At 35.1% G+C, this 18,208-nt stretch overlaps 1 protein-coding gene across 4 annotated transcripts in view; it reads left to right on the top strand.

Moving 5' to 3' along the window:
- Nucleotides 1–18,208, top strand: part of APP (amyloid beta precursor protein) — a 174,015-nt gene that overhangs the window by 135,698 nt on the left and 20,109 nt on the right. For all 4 annotated transcript variants that reach the window (XM_031959244.1, XM_023500961.2, XM_012546749.3 and 1 more), the window contains 3 exons: nucleotides 2,583–2,711; nucleotides 4,202–4,301; nucleotides 9,186–9,407. In XM_031959244.1, the coding sequence (XP_031815104.1) occupies nucleotides 2,583–2,711; nucleotides 4,202–4,301; nucleotides 9,186–9,407 (451 nt within the window). The remainder of the gene's footprint in view (nucleotides 1–2,582; nucleotides 2,712–4,201; nucleotides 4,302–9,185; nucleotides 9,408–18,208) is intronic.

Genomic DNA, 18,208 nt, shown 5'->3' with positions numbered 1-18,208 from the left:
TTTTTAACCAATTTCCTTCACTCTAAAAGTAAAAGGGACTGAAGTCCATTTTATATTGTTTGCCATAGCCAGAGTTTATCACCAGTTGATCAGTCTAAGTACTCTACAATTAGATGAATTTTTCCCAAGACTGATTCTCGGGAAGCAGTAGACAATGCCAGAGCATCTTTTCCACTGATATGTCCTTTGAAAACCTAGAAGTGTATACACACACATGTACATACACCCCTATATAGACATATAGATGCACATATAACAGTATGCTTTTTTATGATTGTAATGTCTCTCAAAGAACACTAATACCTTCCTTAAATCTTAAGGAAATATAAGCATTTACACTACACATGTACTTCAATGAATTTTAGTCAATTGAACATTTACCCTGCATAACAAGAATAGCAGCTATGGAACGTAGAGCTGTTTCACAGACAGAATTTGTTTGTATAGGAATATAGACTTTTCTTTAAACAGTAAATACCATTCATTAAATTTAAAATGGAAGGGAAAAGAATGTAAACCCAATAGGTAGTATCATATTGCAAACATGCTAGCATTTAGATGCTTTCTTTTCTGCAAGCCTTAAAATCTGAAAACATTAGAATTTCATCCATATTTGTCATGGCTTCTGCATTATCAAACTCATTATTATTTGGGGCGGAAAAGGATGTTAATCAATTGTCTCTTTACATAAAATTCATATCTATTTTCAACCACCTCTACATTGAACCCTACATTTAGATTCAATTAAGGCTTATAGAGAAATTTTGCAAGACAGTTTAATACAGAATGTAAAGGTCATGTATCTATCATTTTCATCCCAGCCTAAGATAGCTTTGTCAGGGTCAGGATCATACTAGATAGATTAAGATTTTGATGTGGTAAATCAGTTGGGCCCATAATTATTTAATCTGATTTCAAATCTCCAAAATGGAATATTATTTTCTTTTCTAAAATGGTTACAACTAAAGCAGTCTGTTTAATATTATATCTTCTTGTACATCCATCATAAAATATATAAATTCTATTGATGCTACCTAGCATGCATGGTTCCTTCTATAAAAAGAAAAAAAATCTTTGTACTGGATTTGTAGGCTAATAAGATGCTTCCTCCTTCTTCATAGTCTTTAAGAAATAGGCCATTGCTTTCTGGTAGGAAACTACCATATACAAAAAACTTGGACAAATTGTAATATTGACCATGAATATCAATATATATTTTAAGTAGCACTTCGAGTTTTTAAAAACATAGGCTGGGGGTGGGGGGGGGGAGATTTCCTTGATTTTAAATAGTCCCTCAGATTTCATTCTCTTGTAGTTGGAAAGTTGATTCTCTCATTTTTCTTAGCTTATCTATATCTGTTTTCACTTCACTGACCATTCCTATCCCAAATCAAGCTACTTCTGGACTCAGCTTATTCTGCTCCCCTTTCCTCATGCTCCTTAGCCCAGATAGCAACACTGGTGGCAATGGCAATGGAGGAAACATTGGAGACTTTTGACTGTTCTCTCCCTTCTGCTCCTCTCTCTGCCCCACCCAGTTCTCCTTCCCTTCTTTTCCAATCCTTAACTCTCTCTCCTCCTCTTTGGTATAGTTTTTTAAGACCATTCTTTGTCAGCTTACCTCACCATCCTACAGCACATTTTGAACTTACACATTCTTGGATGATCTTCCATGCTTTGTATTCCTTCTTTTGTTACCTCTCCACCTTCTCTACGTATCTTTTTAAAATCTACATTAGTTTGTGATTTCTCTTCAGACAATAATTGTCTTCCTTCCTTATTAACAATTGTTATCTTTTCTTTTTGCTGTGCTTGGTCTGAGTCTCCTTCTCTGGGATGCCTGGAGAGCCAAGGACTCTGATCAGTATGTCCTATTTCCTATCCATTTGTCCCATGTTTCCTCCAGCTCTTTAAATCTAAATATTCAGAATCTCTTCTTTCCAGATTCTAAGACATGTCTCCTTTTTATACCAAATTGCTTTGGAGTAAGAGAATTTTGCACAAGGATTTAATTTATTCACACTCTCTATTCATACTCACTTCTGATTATTCGATTTGGTCAAAAAAGTGTCACCTAACTAAATAGAGTGGTTTTAATCCCACCCTTACACTAGTCACCTCTGAGAGAATTGTTTCAGTAAAGGATTTTTTTTAATATATAAGCAAAAAATTTCATCTAACTATGATAACATTTTGATAATATAGGTAGTACTAAGCAAAGTTCTTACATGTCATACAACATAATAATTGCTAGACATCTGACAAGGTCTACATGATAACTCAGACAATGTGATTATAATTTTTAGGAAAACTAATTAATTAGGCAGCAAAACATGAATAGACTACTGACAGGGCTGTTTACCTGTCCATCATTACCATTATGTATCATCCTTGCAAACTTAAATTAATAATTATTTAAAAGCCCAAGTATGGGCTTTTATGGGCATAAAAAGTATGTACAATCTACATACATAAGGAATTCTGATTTTAGGGCGCAGTATTGAAAAAGATTTAGATGTTCTTATAGTACTAGAAACAGTGATTATACACTGAAAAAAATATTTTCCATTTTCATTCTATAGCCACGTCATGTATTCAACATGCTGAAGAAATATGTACGTGCTGAACAGAAAGATAGGCAACATACCTTAAAGCATTTTGAACATGTTCGTATGGTGGATCCAAAGAAAGCTGCCCAAATCAGATCTCAGGTAAATAATAAAGGCCATGATATTCTTTGAAATATATGGCCAATATTTAAAATGTTAAAATATTTGTCTTACTGATTTGTACTTGTTGAGAAAATACTACTTTTTCTGAACCCAGAGAGAGAACTGTGGGGGGGACTGAGCATGGATTCACAACATTTTTGTTTTCTTTCTCATTTTTTCCTTTTTGATCTGATTTTTCTTATGCAGCATTAGAAGTATGGAAACATATATAGTAGAATTGCACATGTTTAACATATATTGGATTGCTTGTCATCTAAGAGGGAGAAAAAAAATTTGGAAGTGAGGATTTGCAAGGGTGAATGTTAAAATGCATGTATTTTGAAAATAAAAAGCATTTTAAAATTTTTTTAAAAGAAAATATTACTTTTAAATATAGAACCGCAAAAAAAGTTGTTTCCATGAAGTTAATGGCACAACAAATTTCAGAACTTGAGAAATTCCATTGGCATACAATTGTTCTCTTGAAGAGTTCTGTAATTCAGTTTTTGAAATCTCATCTTGCAGGATTTTTTTACATATTCTTATTTAAAGAAGCAATGAAGAATCGTCTTAAGCTCACCATTACTTATTCTTTTAAGAAGTTTGTAAAAGTAGAAGAAATAAAAGAAAAATATTTCTAATTTACTGAAGTCTCCAAAATTGCACAAATCAAATAGATTTATATAATCATAAACTATTTTTCATATGTGATACTTTAAAATCTGTTAAGTCATGCCTTTTTTTAAAGCTATTAAGTCTTATTAGATTTAAAATTCTAGCTTCAAAATTTTACCTTTTCTAGAATGACAGAATCTTTAAATGTCTACTTTCAGCAACTTATAAAACCCAAACCAGGTCTTGATATAAAATACGGAAAGGAGATTTTTGGCTTCACTATTTTTCCAGTCCCATAATTAAGGATTTGTGATAGAGAGGATCTTTTTAATTGACTTTGTTTTAACAAGTTTGTGGTATGTTGGGAAATATAATGTCCTGAAGCAAAGCAATGAGAACAACCAAAAAAAAAAAGATGAAAAATAATAGCCTTTTAGTTTAAAATTTTAAAAGTTTAAAATTTAAAAATTTTAAATATTATATCTTTAAAATTATTTTTATTTGTAATGTTGTTATTGTTGTTTATCCTTTGTTCTTGAAGAGGACCATGACATCAGGGGGGTGATGCCATGTGATACAAGTGAATTGGATTAAAGTGAGGGAGGGCTGTGCAAGGTTCATCTGCCTCACTTTCCCCTCCACAGGGGTCCACTGGGTCCAGTGACCAGATATAGATCATGACGACTAGAGATGGTCCTGAATGAAGCTTAAGGTCTTCAACAGATCTCAGTTTGAATGAAGCCATGCACTCATTCAGTGTTTAAGGCTAGGTAGCAATTGGGACAAAGAATGGCCTCTTTCACCTTGTCAAAAAATTAAAAAATAAAGATAAAAAACTATTTTTGGTTTATCCTGAACTTCCATCTTTGGTATAGGTCATGACACACTTGCGTGTGATTTATGAGAGGATGAACCAGTCTCTCTCTCTGCTCTACAATGTGCCAGCAGTAGCTGAAGAAATTCAGGATGAAGTTGGTAAGCTAATTGTTGTATTAAAGTCTTTTTCCCTTTTACTTTATTAAAACTCATCTTTCTCCTATATCTGAGCTTAGGATTTAAAAGAGGAGTGAATAATTTCTGGAGGGAAACAGGAGAGGAGATTGTGCACTTGTGACAAATATAAATCTGTATAATAATTCTGTTACAATATGATTCTATTGATTTTTTTAAATTTTATTTTAATGTTTTTGTTGATGTCTATATAATAATTGTTACAATATGATTCTCCTATTGATTTTTAAAATTTCATTTTAATAAGTTTTTATTGGTGTCTTCTGTTTTCTCTTAATATTTTGATGTATGTGGGAACATCTTTTTAATCCTGAGCTTTCTGCGGTATAAGTTTAACAATAGAGTTACAAGAAGGCTCATTTCTCAGAGTAGAAGCATTGTAGTCCCTTTATTTGTATAGTTCCAAAGTTTTTATAATTATTTGCATAATTCCAAATTGTTTACCAAAACTTCTTGCACTGTTTTAGAGCTCCTCCAGCAGTGCATTAATGCAACCCTTCACAATTCCTCCAACACTGACTATTAACATATTTTGTCATCTTTGCCAATTTATGGCCTGTGAGGTCAAGCCTCAAGGATGTTTTAATCTGCTTTTCTCTCATTATTCAGTGATCAGAAGCATCCTTTCTTGTGGTTGTGTGTAATTTGTGGTTCTTCCTTGAAGTACTGCTTTTTCACATCATTTGACCACTTAGCTGTTGGAGAATAGTTTTTAGTCTTAGAACTATATATAGAATTTGAATGACTAACACTTATGAGAGAAATTTGATACAAAGATTTGTTTTCTCATTTCAGGTACTTCCCCTCTTAATCTAGTATGTTAATTGTGTCTATGCAAAAGCTTTTAAGTTTTATATAATCAATTATCTAATTTTTCCTTTGTAATTGCCTCTGCCTGTAAGGGCAATGCGGGATTAGGTTCCTGTGAGCTTCTGGTCACATTTTCTTTAGGGTTTTCTGGAGCAGCCTCATGTATAAAGGGGTGATTTTTTTTTCCTATTCCTTTTTATGGATGTACTGTATTGTTTGATTAAGATTGAACTCAAGCTCTATAACTTGTACTTGAAGGAAGCTTTATCCATAAGGCATATCACAACCTTCTTGCATTTGGGAATACCTAGACAGCACTTTGGTACTATACTTGGTAGACATTTTAAACAGCAAAATCAACACCAAAAAATGTGAAAAATGAGGTATTAAGTAGACTACAGAAAGGGATACTTGTTTACAATATGAGGACTGAAACAAAAGAGGCAGAGCATCGTTGTTCAATCTCAGCTGGAAATGTGCAATCATTTCACTTACCACTACTTCATGCATTCCGTAAATGATCCTGAAAACATGTAAGCATTGATTTTGAGGTTACAAATAAATTTTAGCAAGTAAGTAAATTTGATTATATGGAATTCATGAATAATTAAGATCTCTCCTGTACTACATACATGTATATATAAATATATGTACATACACATTTATGTTTATATACACAGGCAGAGAGAGAAGTAAATTATATACATGTATGTGTGTGTATATATATACAACTAATGTAGGAAATTTTTTTCCCTGACTATATATATGTCTGTAATGAGTTTTCGTTTTTTTGCTTTTTCTTTTGGGGGTGGGGAGAGCGATTTGGAGGCTGGAGAGAAAAATGTATGTGTAGATAGAGACAGAGAGATGGGGATATCATAAGTTTATATATAATATCTACATTCCTCTGTCCACCACTCTGAGTCTATTACCCCTCTCTCTCCAGAGGCAAGCAGCCTATTTCATCCAGAATCCTCTGGAATTGTGATTAATCATAGTTTCTAAGTCTTTCAGAGTTGTTTGTCTTTACAATACTATAGCTGTTGTAGAATGTATTGTTCTTCTGGTTCTGCTTATTTCATTTTGGTCAAATCCTATGTATTCCTAGTTTTCTCTGAGACTACATCCTCATTTTTTACCTTATAACAACTCTCTATAATATTTATATTCCATAATTTATTCATCTATCAATCATCCATTTGGTTTCCACTACCAGGTTTCCACTTCTTTACCATCACAAAAAGAGCTTCAGGCAAACCCCCGAATCTGCACAAGTGATCCTCATCTCCTCACTCCTCTCCCATTTTTCTGGCTTGTTTCTTTCTGCTTTGACTGCTTCACTCTTGCCTACAAAAACATTCATGTCTCACTCATCCTCAAAAAAAAAAAAAAAAAAAAAAGCCTTAACTTACTCCATCCATTTCTGAAAGCTCTCTTCCCTGTTGTGGCTAGATTCCTTGAGAAGGCGTTCTACAATGGATGCTTCTGCTTCCTCCTGTCTCCTCTCATCTGGCTTCCAACTTCATCATTCAACTAAAATTTGTCCATCTAAAGCTCTCTGAATTGCGTATCTAATAGCCTTTTCTCAACCCTCATCCTTCCTGACTTCTGTGCAGTTTTTGTTGCTTCGTTGTTGACGATAACTTTATAAGAAGCTAGCTACCACATGTGATAAGAATCATCCATAATATGTATATATGTGAAAATACCTGCATTTACACGTTTACATCCATATCCATACACAGAGAGAGAAAGAGTGTTATATGTGTATTAAACAAACACTGCCAATTATACCTATCTGTAATAGCTGTTCTTCCTCTTGCCTTCTCAGTAGGGAGTGGGGTTGGGGATAGCAGTAGATGTGGGGAATGTTACCTTCCCCTTTAGATTATGAGTTCCTTGAAAGGAGGGACTGGCTTTTGTTTTTTTTCAGTGTGTCCCCAGAGTTAAAGAGAATGCCTAATAAATAGTAAGTGCTTAACATGAATATTGACTGTTACTCTCTCTTTCTCAGAAACTGTGTTAAATGTTAGGATTATAAAGAAAGACATCAACATATAGTGTCTACTGTCAAGAAGTTCATGCTCTAATGAGAGGGATAGCATGCAATAACTATAAACATAAGATGCAATCTTATAGCAAGAATTCTTACCCATTTTGCTACTGTAGATCTCACAGTGATCTTATGAAGCCTGTTGACCCCTCCTCAGAATACTGTTTTAATATATTAAAATAGGATCACAAATAAATCAATTACACTGAAATGCAATTATTAGAAAAATTTTAAAATTTATCAATCAGACACAGTCAATAAAGTTCTGGGCCTGGAGAGGTTTTTATTGCCATATAGTACAAACCCCTAAATGGTCATGGTCAACAGGAAACTATCAGAATATAGCTAAACATGTCCCAACTTGGGGATTAGGAGTCACTGCAAAGAGAGTCATTCCATTGTGCATAACTGGAATCTGTCTCAAGCTTACCTGTACTTATACTGACTGACAGGGGTGCAAAGGAATGCTGCATATTAGTAATTACAAGGTTTTTAGGGATGGAGAGTGAGCATTTGCAATTGAAAGAATTGAGAAAACATGTAGAAAGTGGTACATGAACTATATCTTGAATGAAGTGAGATTCTGTGAATCAGAAATAATAAAGGGGTGTATCCCCAGCATAGCATGTGAATAGTGACACAATAAACAAGGTTCGTAGATCTCTTCCAATTTCAAAGTTCTATGATTCTGTGAAATTATATTGAATCAGAGATGAGTAAGTAGGATAGTATGGCATCGGTAACTCTGTCTGGAGAATGGTTGAAGGAAGTAAAGATCTTTGACCTGGAGAAAAGAATAAAATAATAACTGGAATGATAACTGTCCTCAAATTGTTGAAAGTCTTTCTGAACCATGCAATAATATTCCATATAACTTAGTTTAAGTGTTAAGAGAATTCTAGAGTCCCTCAATAGCTAGGAGGAAATGATCAAGGGGAAAGGGAAAACTGAAAAGCCTAGATTTTTTTTTCAAAATATTATCATTGGTCTTTATGAGGAATATGTCATCAGATAGTTTATTTTCTTTTACTTGTTTATAAAGAAGGAATCTAAAAGCAGTGGGGAGCAGAGAGAAGGTATCCCTGAGAAGTGATAAGGATGTATAACTTAGCATCAGATGCATCAATAAGACATTCTTTAAAAGACCTTGGTGTGATAAACAGGAATATCATCCACTAATCTTATTAATAGATTATTGGGTAACTAATAATTAGAAAGTTCTTTTTCTGTCAATCCTAATTTTGGAATTCCTCTGAAATTAGTTAAATGATAGTTCGTGTTTTATATCATACTTTACAGTTATAAAAGACTTTACCTGAATTATATTTTAATTTTCATAACAGCCTTGTGAAATAACTAGCATAAGTCTTATTTCCCTTTTTAAGTTAAAGAAACCAAAATGTGATGAGGTTAGATGACTTAATCTCCAATTTAGCATGAAGCAGAGCCTCTACTGAAGTCTCTAAGTCCTTAGCATCCAGGGCACTTTCTTTCCACATAGAATTTCATAAATAGGAGCCATCAATTCTTTCAGGCTTTTGGGAGTATTGTCTTGTAAATTGTTGTCCTTTAGCTAGGTAGTTCAGTAGATAAAAATTCTGGGTCTAAATTCAGGGGGACCTGAATACTGTGCGTCCCTAGGTAGATCAACTAACCTCCACCTCAATAAGCGTATAATAATAGTGCCTGTCTCACAAAGTTGTTGTGAGGAACAAATAATATGTTTAAAGTACTTAGCAGAGTGCTTGGCACTGGTACCTTGATAAATGCTTGTTCCCTTCCCTCTAGTTGTTTGAAAGAATTAGTGCATATTTCTTTTCTCCATGTACCTGCTCCTGCCATTTATCAATAAATATACACCCACAGTCTCTAACTTACTCTTCTAGAAAATGTTTATTGTGAAGATTCGCCAGATTGTATGCCAAATTAGGAAATGGCCTAAAGTTACTAATTACTAATCATTAGACATTGTTCTAATCGTGCAGATGAGCTGCTTCAGAAAGAGCAAAACTACTCAGATGATGTTTTGGCCAACATGATCAGTGAACCCAGGATCAGTTATGGAAATGATGCCCTCATGCCATCGCTGAGTGAAACTAAAACCACAGTAGAACTCCTTCCAGTTGATGGAGAATTCAGCCTAGATGACCTGCAGCCATGGCATCCTTTTGGTGTTGATTCTGTTCCAGCTAACACAGAAAATGAAGGTAAGATTTTCAGCAGCAAAGAACTATATTCAGATGTACAAAATGTACACAGAGAGTACCTTATGCTTTTAAATACTTTAATTTTTCATAAAGATAGAAAAAAATTAGCATCTGATTAGGAAGTATGTTTTTATGTCTTCTCAAATTAAAGCAGCAGTACTAAAATGTTGATGTAGGGAATGTTTTGCTGATCTGATACACTATTTGAACAAAAATGTTTGAGAGTGGTAATGTGTAGTCATGGAAATGGAAGCTCAAACTAGCATATAAACTTTTAGGCAGTGTGCTGTTAGATCTGTATCCCACATGGAACATTTGGGACACTGTAGGAATAGCATTTCTTTAGCTTACCTAATTCATATTGGCTTCTGTGCTGTCTTCAATCTTTAAAAAAGAAAAGAAAAGAAAAGAAAAAAAAAGCAATATGTCATTGTGTTAATTAGCTAGCTGTTATCTATCTGCTTTGTGATTTAAAATGTTGGCAATTTAATGAACCTTGTGACTAAATCACTGGGATTGGGAGGAACTTATTGAAGATACAAATATATAAATAAAATATTTGCTCCCTTAAGAAATATGCAAGATGTTATTCTGGGAAGCTACCGGTACAGAGATAAGTAAATTAAAAGGATTTACAGGAACTTTTGGTTAGATGGTGACATGAAAAGTTCTAGAGAAGCCCAACCCTCTCACAAAGTTCTGGTAAATCCCTTTCAGGATTGTACAAACAGACAGACCATTATGCTCCAGAGTCTATTATAATAAGCCTCCATATGCAAATGGCTTGAAGCTTGTTAAGAGCTGAGTAAAGATATTCTGGAAAAAAAAAAAAAAAAACAAAACTAAAGAAGCCCAGCGTGGAATAAACAAGTCCTAAAACCTATGGGCTTATTATTCAGTGAGGTCATACAAAGGCAATAGCAGAAGGGGTTGGAAGCTCTCCCAGCTTCAAGTAAGTAAGGTCTGAAATTTAAAGTTACTCTGGAAGCAGGAAAGCTTTAGGGGAACGTGAAACCAGTTTGAATTCCTATAAATGTACACATAAGATTTTGATCTTGACCCATAAAAACAGCAATAACAAGGGACAGAGCCAGCCCTCTATAGATTACTTCACTGGGGGATAGAACAGCTCTGTAGACATGAGAAAACAGAAGAAAGCTCTAAATGCAATGAAGAAATAATATAAGTTATGAGAAGCCCAAGAGGTAACCTCAGAAAATCAGTATACCAAAATTACAGGTATGACATCAGAGAAACTAATCAGTTGAACATAGAAACTAAAATTAAAGATGAAAGAAATTAAAATGAAATTAGATTTGATGATAGCATAGCATAGAACACAAGGCAAAAAATTTACCCACATGGTTGACTCCTTGAAAAATATAATAGAGCAAAGAGAATTCAATAATTTCACAAAAGCAATATTAGAGCAAAATCAAAAGACTAAAACATTAAAAGATCAGGTAAGGTATCAGCTCTTTTTTTAAGACCTGAAAATCAAGGAGAGATCATTTAAGAATCATCTAGCCCTCAAAAAATCTTCACCAAACAAAAAACCTGGATACCCTATTTCAAGAAATCACCAAAAACAAAAACAAAAACCAACCACCTACCCAAATTTGTAACTAAAGGAAACAGAAAGAATTTACTGGGCATTTTTTGAATGTACTTCCAATTTGAAAACCCATTACCAAAATTCAGAGCAGGGAAAATACTTCAAAAAAAAAAAAAAATGAGTTAAAGTACCAAGGAACCTCAAGCAAGATCAGGGAAGAAAGGCTGAGGAAATAGATATCTCATAAACTTTACTTTTACTTGAATTAGGGAAAGGAGAATTGGACACAGACTGCCGGAGTTTAGTATATAAATTAGTTATGTTCAACGGAAAATTTCTTGTTGGATGGGAAGAAGGAGATGTGGATTAAGGAAGGAGAGTTACTAAAGCTCAAACTGCTTAGTAATTGGTGCTTTTCTGATGACCAGAGTCCATATTGTTCTGACTTCATTATGGACTTTCAACTTGAGAATCCTTCAGATTTTGTAGATGTCTCAAGGCAGTATGAGTTTCCAAATTCTGCTATACTGAACAAACTTGTTTGCATATGGAAAATAGGGGGATCTCATCAACAAACTGGATGTTCTACCCTTATTGAGTATCATTTTTATGCTATAGTCAAATCTTTATATTAATTGTTAAATGATCTATGATCCACTTCATTCCAATATTGGTCCTAAACTGCCAGGGGACTGGGATGTAAAGATGTAACCCTTCATACTAACAAAACCCAACAGAGCAAGCCCAGGGTGTGCAGGAGCTGGGAAGAAAGGAAGAGTAAGGAGGCAAGTAGCAGAAAATACATTCAGAATAACTACAGGATTGAGAAAATATCTCCTAGTGCCTGGGAGTGTACTTAATTATAGACATAAGCCGAAATTAACTGAATACAGTTAATCCCTTATGGAAATAAAAGAAGACTTAAGTGACTGAAGATATTCATTCCTCATTGTTGGGATGTGTTAATATAATAAAAATGACAATACCACTTCTAGTATCCCCCTCCAGGAGCTTTGTCCTCTGTGACCTTGGACTTAACCCTATTTGCCTTAATTTTCTTATCTCAAAAAATAAGGATAACAGTTATTATCCTAGAATTGTTGTAAGGATCAAATGAGATATTTATAAAGCACTTAATACATTGCCTAGCATATAGCAGATATTTAATATTTTCTCCTTGATATTTTTCTGTGCTTAAAATTCATGTTTAGTAATTCTTAAATTTCTTTTTAATGGAATATTTAAAACAAACTATTAAATATCTGAGGCAGGATTTGAATTCAGTTTTTCTTAATCCAGGCCCAGCATTCTATTCCCTGTCCCATCTAACTACGTGGGATTATATTAAGAACTATTCTACATTTCAAAAGACATTTCAAGGCAATATAGGAGTTTCAGTTGAAAGAAGACCTTTATAAATGATATCTGAAATTGCTGCCTTGGAAAAAAATCCATTATTGTCACATAGCAATAGTGCATGGGTTTGTATATGTGTGTGCACATTTACATCTACATATATCCCAGTGCATTGAAAGCACTTTTAGGTAATAACTTTGATCCCCTCTGAAAGGAATATCAATTAAATTGTCATAATATGCTCAAATTATTTGTAGTTCCTTTCAATTCCCTGTGTATCTTCTTAAATAATAATAGATACAAGACTTTAAGGTTTGCAAAACACTTTACATGTACCTCTTTTGATTCCCATGATTCCCTTATAAGATGGATGCTATTATTATCCTTATTTTATACTTGTACAAACTAAGGTTGAGAGGTTAAGTGCCTCACCTGAAGTCCCAAAGCTAATAAGGGTATAAAGGAAAATTAGAACTCAGGTCTTTCTGACTCCAGATTCAGCAGAGTATCTATCCCCTATGCTATTTAGATACTTTGACATTAGTCGTTGTTAATGCCTTTTTTAGTTTTCATTGATAATATACTACTAGAGTAGAGTTCGAGTCCAATGTTTTCTTTTCTTTGCTGGGGCAATTGGGGTTAAGTGACTTGCCCCAGGGTCACACAACTAGGAAGTGTTAAGTATCTGAGGCCTGGTGCTCTATCCACTGGACCATCTTGCTGCCCCAAATCCAATGTTTTCTATGTAAACCATGCAACAATAAAATTTTAAAATATGGTTGATACTGGCAATTCCTGGGTAAAAAAAAAAAAAAAAAATCTTAAATGAAACATTGTTTTTGCAGTAACACTGCCCACTCCCACAAAATGGGGCAAATTGCCATAAAACTTAAGGATTTTTTTAAAAGAAAGAAATAAAACACTCATATGTACAAAAATATTTATAGCAACATTTTTTTTTGTTATAACAAAGAGGTACAAAACAAAGTTGTGTACCTATCAGGAAATGCCTGGACAAATTAGGGTATGTGGATGGAATGAAATATTATATTGAATAGGCAATATTAGTAAATGTTAATAAATATTAAGCCCTTACTATGTAGCAGGCACTGTGCTAAGCAATAGGAATAAAAAGAAAAGCAAAAATATGGTACTTGAAATCAAGTGGCTCATATTCTAATGGAGGGGACAAGATGCAAAGAATTGTACATACAAGGTGGATGGAAGGAGTGAGTGAGCAAATGGAAGGTGATCTCAGAATGAAATCATTAGCAAGAGGAAAGACCAGAGGTGGGATTTGGGCTTAGGTGTTGAACGGGATAGAGTCATGAAAACCTGAGATTATACATAAGAACTAATACAGTTAAGGGTTCAGAACCTTGAGAATAATTTTATACAATTACTATAATAGTATGAAAGAAAATAACTTTGAAAGGTTTTATGAACTCTCATCAGTGCAATAACCACTCATAACTTAAAAAGATAAATAGTTTAGCACTACCGCTTGCCAAAGAGGTGTATATTATAGGTGCAGAATGAGTCATGGATTTTCAGATATGACAAATGTTTGTTTTGCTCAAATATACTTATTTGCTACAGAGAAGAATTAATTTTGTGGGCAAGAGAATTGTGCTTTTGCAGAGAAGGAGCAATCACAAAGAGTCAGATGGAATTACAATGGCAGAGTAGCAGGAAGACGTATAGCCTAGCTTTTCTACCAGATATCCTCCATTCTATTTGGGAATTCTCTTTGGGAAAGTCTCCCCCCCCAAAAAAAAAAAAAACAGATATTTTTCAGATATTTCTAGAATGTCTTAGGGAAACAAGCAGAAGAGATAGGATCCAGCCAAGACTGTGCCACATGCAGAACATTGCAGTTCCCAGGGGCTGAAAAAAAACTTGATACTGGGCATCAGGGCATCCCTGAACTAGCACAGGGTAGAGGATGGGTGCCATCTGGCAGATCTCTCACCTACTCCCCGGTCTGAATCACACTGTGGGGGTAGGGAATCTGCACGTAGGAGTAGTGACTAAAGGCAGTAGTTATGTAGTGAACAAGAAACAAGTTCAGAAGCAAACAGTAGGTATGTGGCTCTGATGCCAGGAGCAGAGCAGGGATGTGATTCTACATATTCTCCCCCTGCTGCCACCATCCTACCCAACCCCAGCATAGTGGAGAAGTCTGCACTGGAACACCCCGGTCAGGAGAGCCAGCAGTTCTGTCACTTGGAACCCACAGAGGCTCTGATAATGGTCACAGAGTGAAGCAGCAGTCTACTAAACTCCTAACCAAGTCCACCCAAACCTGGGTCAGGAAACTGCAAATCTTGGACTAGGAAGGCACGGATCCAGCTTTGCGCCTAGCATTGCCTCACTTTGGGAGCATTGAAAGCTTGCAGGAACCTATTCTGAACTGTGAAAGCAACAGAAGGATATGAGAGCACAGAAACTCAGGCCAGACAGAAATATTATAAAGTCCAAAGTCAAAAAGTAGGACAGATGAATGAGCAGACCAAAAAAAGACTCTGCCATAAAAAGCTATTATGGTGACAAGGAAGTTCAAAACACAGATCCAGAAGAAGAGAATAATCCAAAAACATCTATGAGGGAAGCCTCAAAGAAAAATGCAGCTTGGACACAAAATTACTTAGAATTCTTAGAGTGTTCAAGCAAAAATAAAAAGAGACAGAGAAAAAGAGAGGGGAGGGGAGGGGAAGTGAGTGAGCTTTTTTAAAAAAGCATTTTTAAAAACCAAAGGAGAATGCTGGAGGAAAAATTGTGTCAGAGGGGAATGAATGCTATGAGAAAGATATGGAAAGAAAATATTAGCAGTTTGCAACAAAAGATATTGTAATGTTCTTTATTACGGTTTCCTAGAGGTCTTTGGGAGCAGCCTTCATTTCAGTTCAAAGTAATCACCACAAGAACAGCCAGGTGTTAAAGTCCAAATCCTTTATTATCTCTTTCAAAGTCTTGTCTCCTTGCCTGGGGCCCTGTTAGCTTTCTTAAAACCCTTCTGGAGTCTTGGTTTCAGGGGAGAAACTAAGGAGGAGAGCCTGCCACCACAGTGCTGATGAAGATGGAAATGAATCTCTCTCCTTGGCTCTGAGAGCTTCCAGTGCACTTGTGTTCTCTAGCTCTGTCTGGATCTACCTAGCTGAGGCTCCTAGCTTATATGCTCTACACTGAGTATAGACCAATGATTATGTCACTAGGAAATCATTATTTGTTGTAAGATTAAATCAATCATACTGAACTTAGAGAATTATTAATCACCATACTAAACTAGATAACCATTGTATCATCAATTCCACTTAGTTAGTACCTTGTTTCAAATTCTGGCCCATAACAGATATAAAACCTTACCCATGAAAATAATTCTCTGAAAATTAGAATGGACCAAATAGAAACTAAATCATTCCAGGAAATATTAGAAAATACTTTAAAAATCCAAAATTAAAATATTAAAAAAAATGAAAGGAAATGTGAACCATCTTATGGCAAAAACAAATGATCTAGGGGTAAATAGATCAAAGAGAGATAATTTAAGAATCATTTGGATTACTTGACAGTCATGACCAAAAGAAGAACCTTGTTACATCTTTTAAGAAATTATAAAAAATATTGCCTGATTTTCTTAGAACCATGGACAAAATTTTAAAAATTGACCAGTCACTTCCTGAAAGATACATCAAAATGAAAATTCCCTGGAATATTATAGCCAAAATTCAGAACTCCTGGTCACAGAAAATATACTTCAGGCAGCCAGAAAGAAAGGATTCAAGTATTAGGGAACCACAAGCAGAATCACAAGACTTAGGAGCCACTACTCCAAAGGAGTAGAGACATGAAATGTGATATTCCAGAAGAGTCAATATCTAAACTTTCAATAATAAAAAAAAAAAAAAAAATTTACCTAGGGGCAGCTAGATGGTGTAGTAGGTAGAGCATTGACCCAGAATTTAGGAGGACCTGAGTTCAAAGTTGACCTCAAGACATTTAAAACTTATAGTTGCCTGACCCTGGGCAATCACTTAACTCCCAATTACAGCCAAAAGAAAAAAAAAAAAAAAAAGAATTTACCCTCAAAAAACTGAGTATAATCTTTGGGGGAAGAAGGTAAGGAATGAGGTGGTTAATTTCTAAATAGTTTAACTTTACTTTCTTAGGATTGCTCATGCATATTTACCTTTTTGTGCTTCTCTTGATTTCTGTGTCAAATTTTCTACTCTGCTCTGATCTTTTCATCACAAGTGTTTGGTCCTCTCATTAAAAGCTTTCTCCCACCTCATTCCTTAAACTATTTAGAGTTTGCTATGGGAAGATGATTTAAAAATATCCCCTCAGAACACTGTCTTCAGGGGTCACAGAAAGTCTGATTAGACCAAGGGCCTGGAATCAGACAGTTCTGTTTTGATTATGTTAAAAGTAGAATAGAGAGGAGTTAGAAAAGACTAGAGTGGGTGAGGAAAGGAAGGAGAGTGAGAATGGTTAGTTCCTCAGGATTTAATTATTTAATTATTATCTCTATGCTGATGATTCTCAAATCTACTTACCCAGCTCTAACCTCTCACCACATCTCCAACTGCTTGTCAGACAACTAGAAGTCTGGGAGACATCTTCAACCTAATATATCTAAAACTGAATTCATTATCTTTCCCCTAAAATCTCTCTTCTTCCAAACTTGCCTATTACTGTTGACTCCTCCCAGTTCTCCAGATTCACAACTTAAGTGAATTTGCTTAGATTCACAATCTAGCTATGGCCAACTCAATCTTTTGCCAGGTCCCTCAATTTCACCTTTGCAACATTTCTTGAGTACCCCCATCTTTCTTTCAACCCTGCCATTACTCTGGTGCAGGGTATCTCCTCACTTGTGGACTCTTATAATAGCCTACTCTGCCTGCCATAAAATTCTTCCCACTCCAGTCCAAACTCTATAATCATCAGCCAAAGCAATTTTCCTAAGCACTTGACTGGCCATGTCAATCAAATATTTATTAAGGGCCAACTCTGTTCCAAGCACTGAGCTAAATGCTAATGAAGCAAAAGGAGACAAAATGCTCTCAAGGAAGTCACAGTCTAATGGGGGAAATAGCATGGAAACGAAAATAGACAACATAAATAACAAATATGAAATAGATGGAAGCAAATGAGAAAGGCTTCCCATTAAAGATGGAGTTTTAGTTGAGACTTTAACAAAACCAGGTAGGTCAGTAGGTGGAGAAGGACATGGCCCTGTTGCCAAAGAAAATACCTAAAGCTAAAAGATGCAACATCTTGTTCAAAGAACAGTTAAGAGACCAGTGTCATTGGATCAAAGAGTATGAGCTGGACAATAAGGCGTAAGAAAATCCAGAAGGCTAAAAAATGGTAGGTTATAAATGGCTTCAAATGTCAAACAGAGGGCTTTGTATTTGGTGCTGAAGGCAAATAGGCAGCCAGAGAAGTTTATTGATTAGGAGATGACATAGATTTGCACTTTAAGAAAATTTCCTTGGTAGGAGGATGAATAGAGAATATATTGAAGTGGGGAAAAATTTGAGCGTGAATTTGGCCCTGGTCCAAGCGTGAATTAATGAGGGCCTATAGCAGAGTGATGATAATGTCAGAGAAGAGTGAGAATATTCGAGAGTTGTTGCACAGGTGAAATAAATAGGCTTTGGCAACAGATTGGATATGGAAAGTGAGAGATAGGGAAGAGTCCAAGAGGACTGCAAACTTTAGGGACTAGGTAAATGATGGGGTAGGAAAGGTGGGGCAAGGGAAGGGGGAAGGTGATGTGCATATTGTGTTTAAGATATCTACTAGACATCCAGGTCAAGATTCCTGAAAGACGATTGAAAATGTAGAAAGTTAATAGTCAGTAGAGACTTGGTGCTACCTTTGA

The sequence above is a fragment of the Sarcophilus harrisii genome, chromosome 3, assembly GCF_902635505.1.
Source record: "Sarcophilus harrisii chromosome 3, mSarHar1.11, whole genome shotgun sequence".
Classification (NCBI taxonomy): Eukaryota; Metazoa; Chordata; class Mammalia; order Dasyuromorphia; family Dasyuridae; genus Sarcophilus; species Sarcophilus harrisii.
The sequence above is the reverse complement of the archived record's forward strand: the minus strand, read 5'-3'. Positions and strand labels throughout refer to the sequence as shown.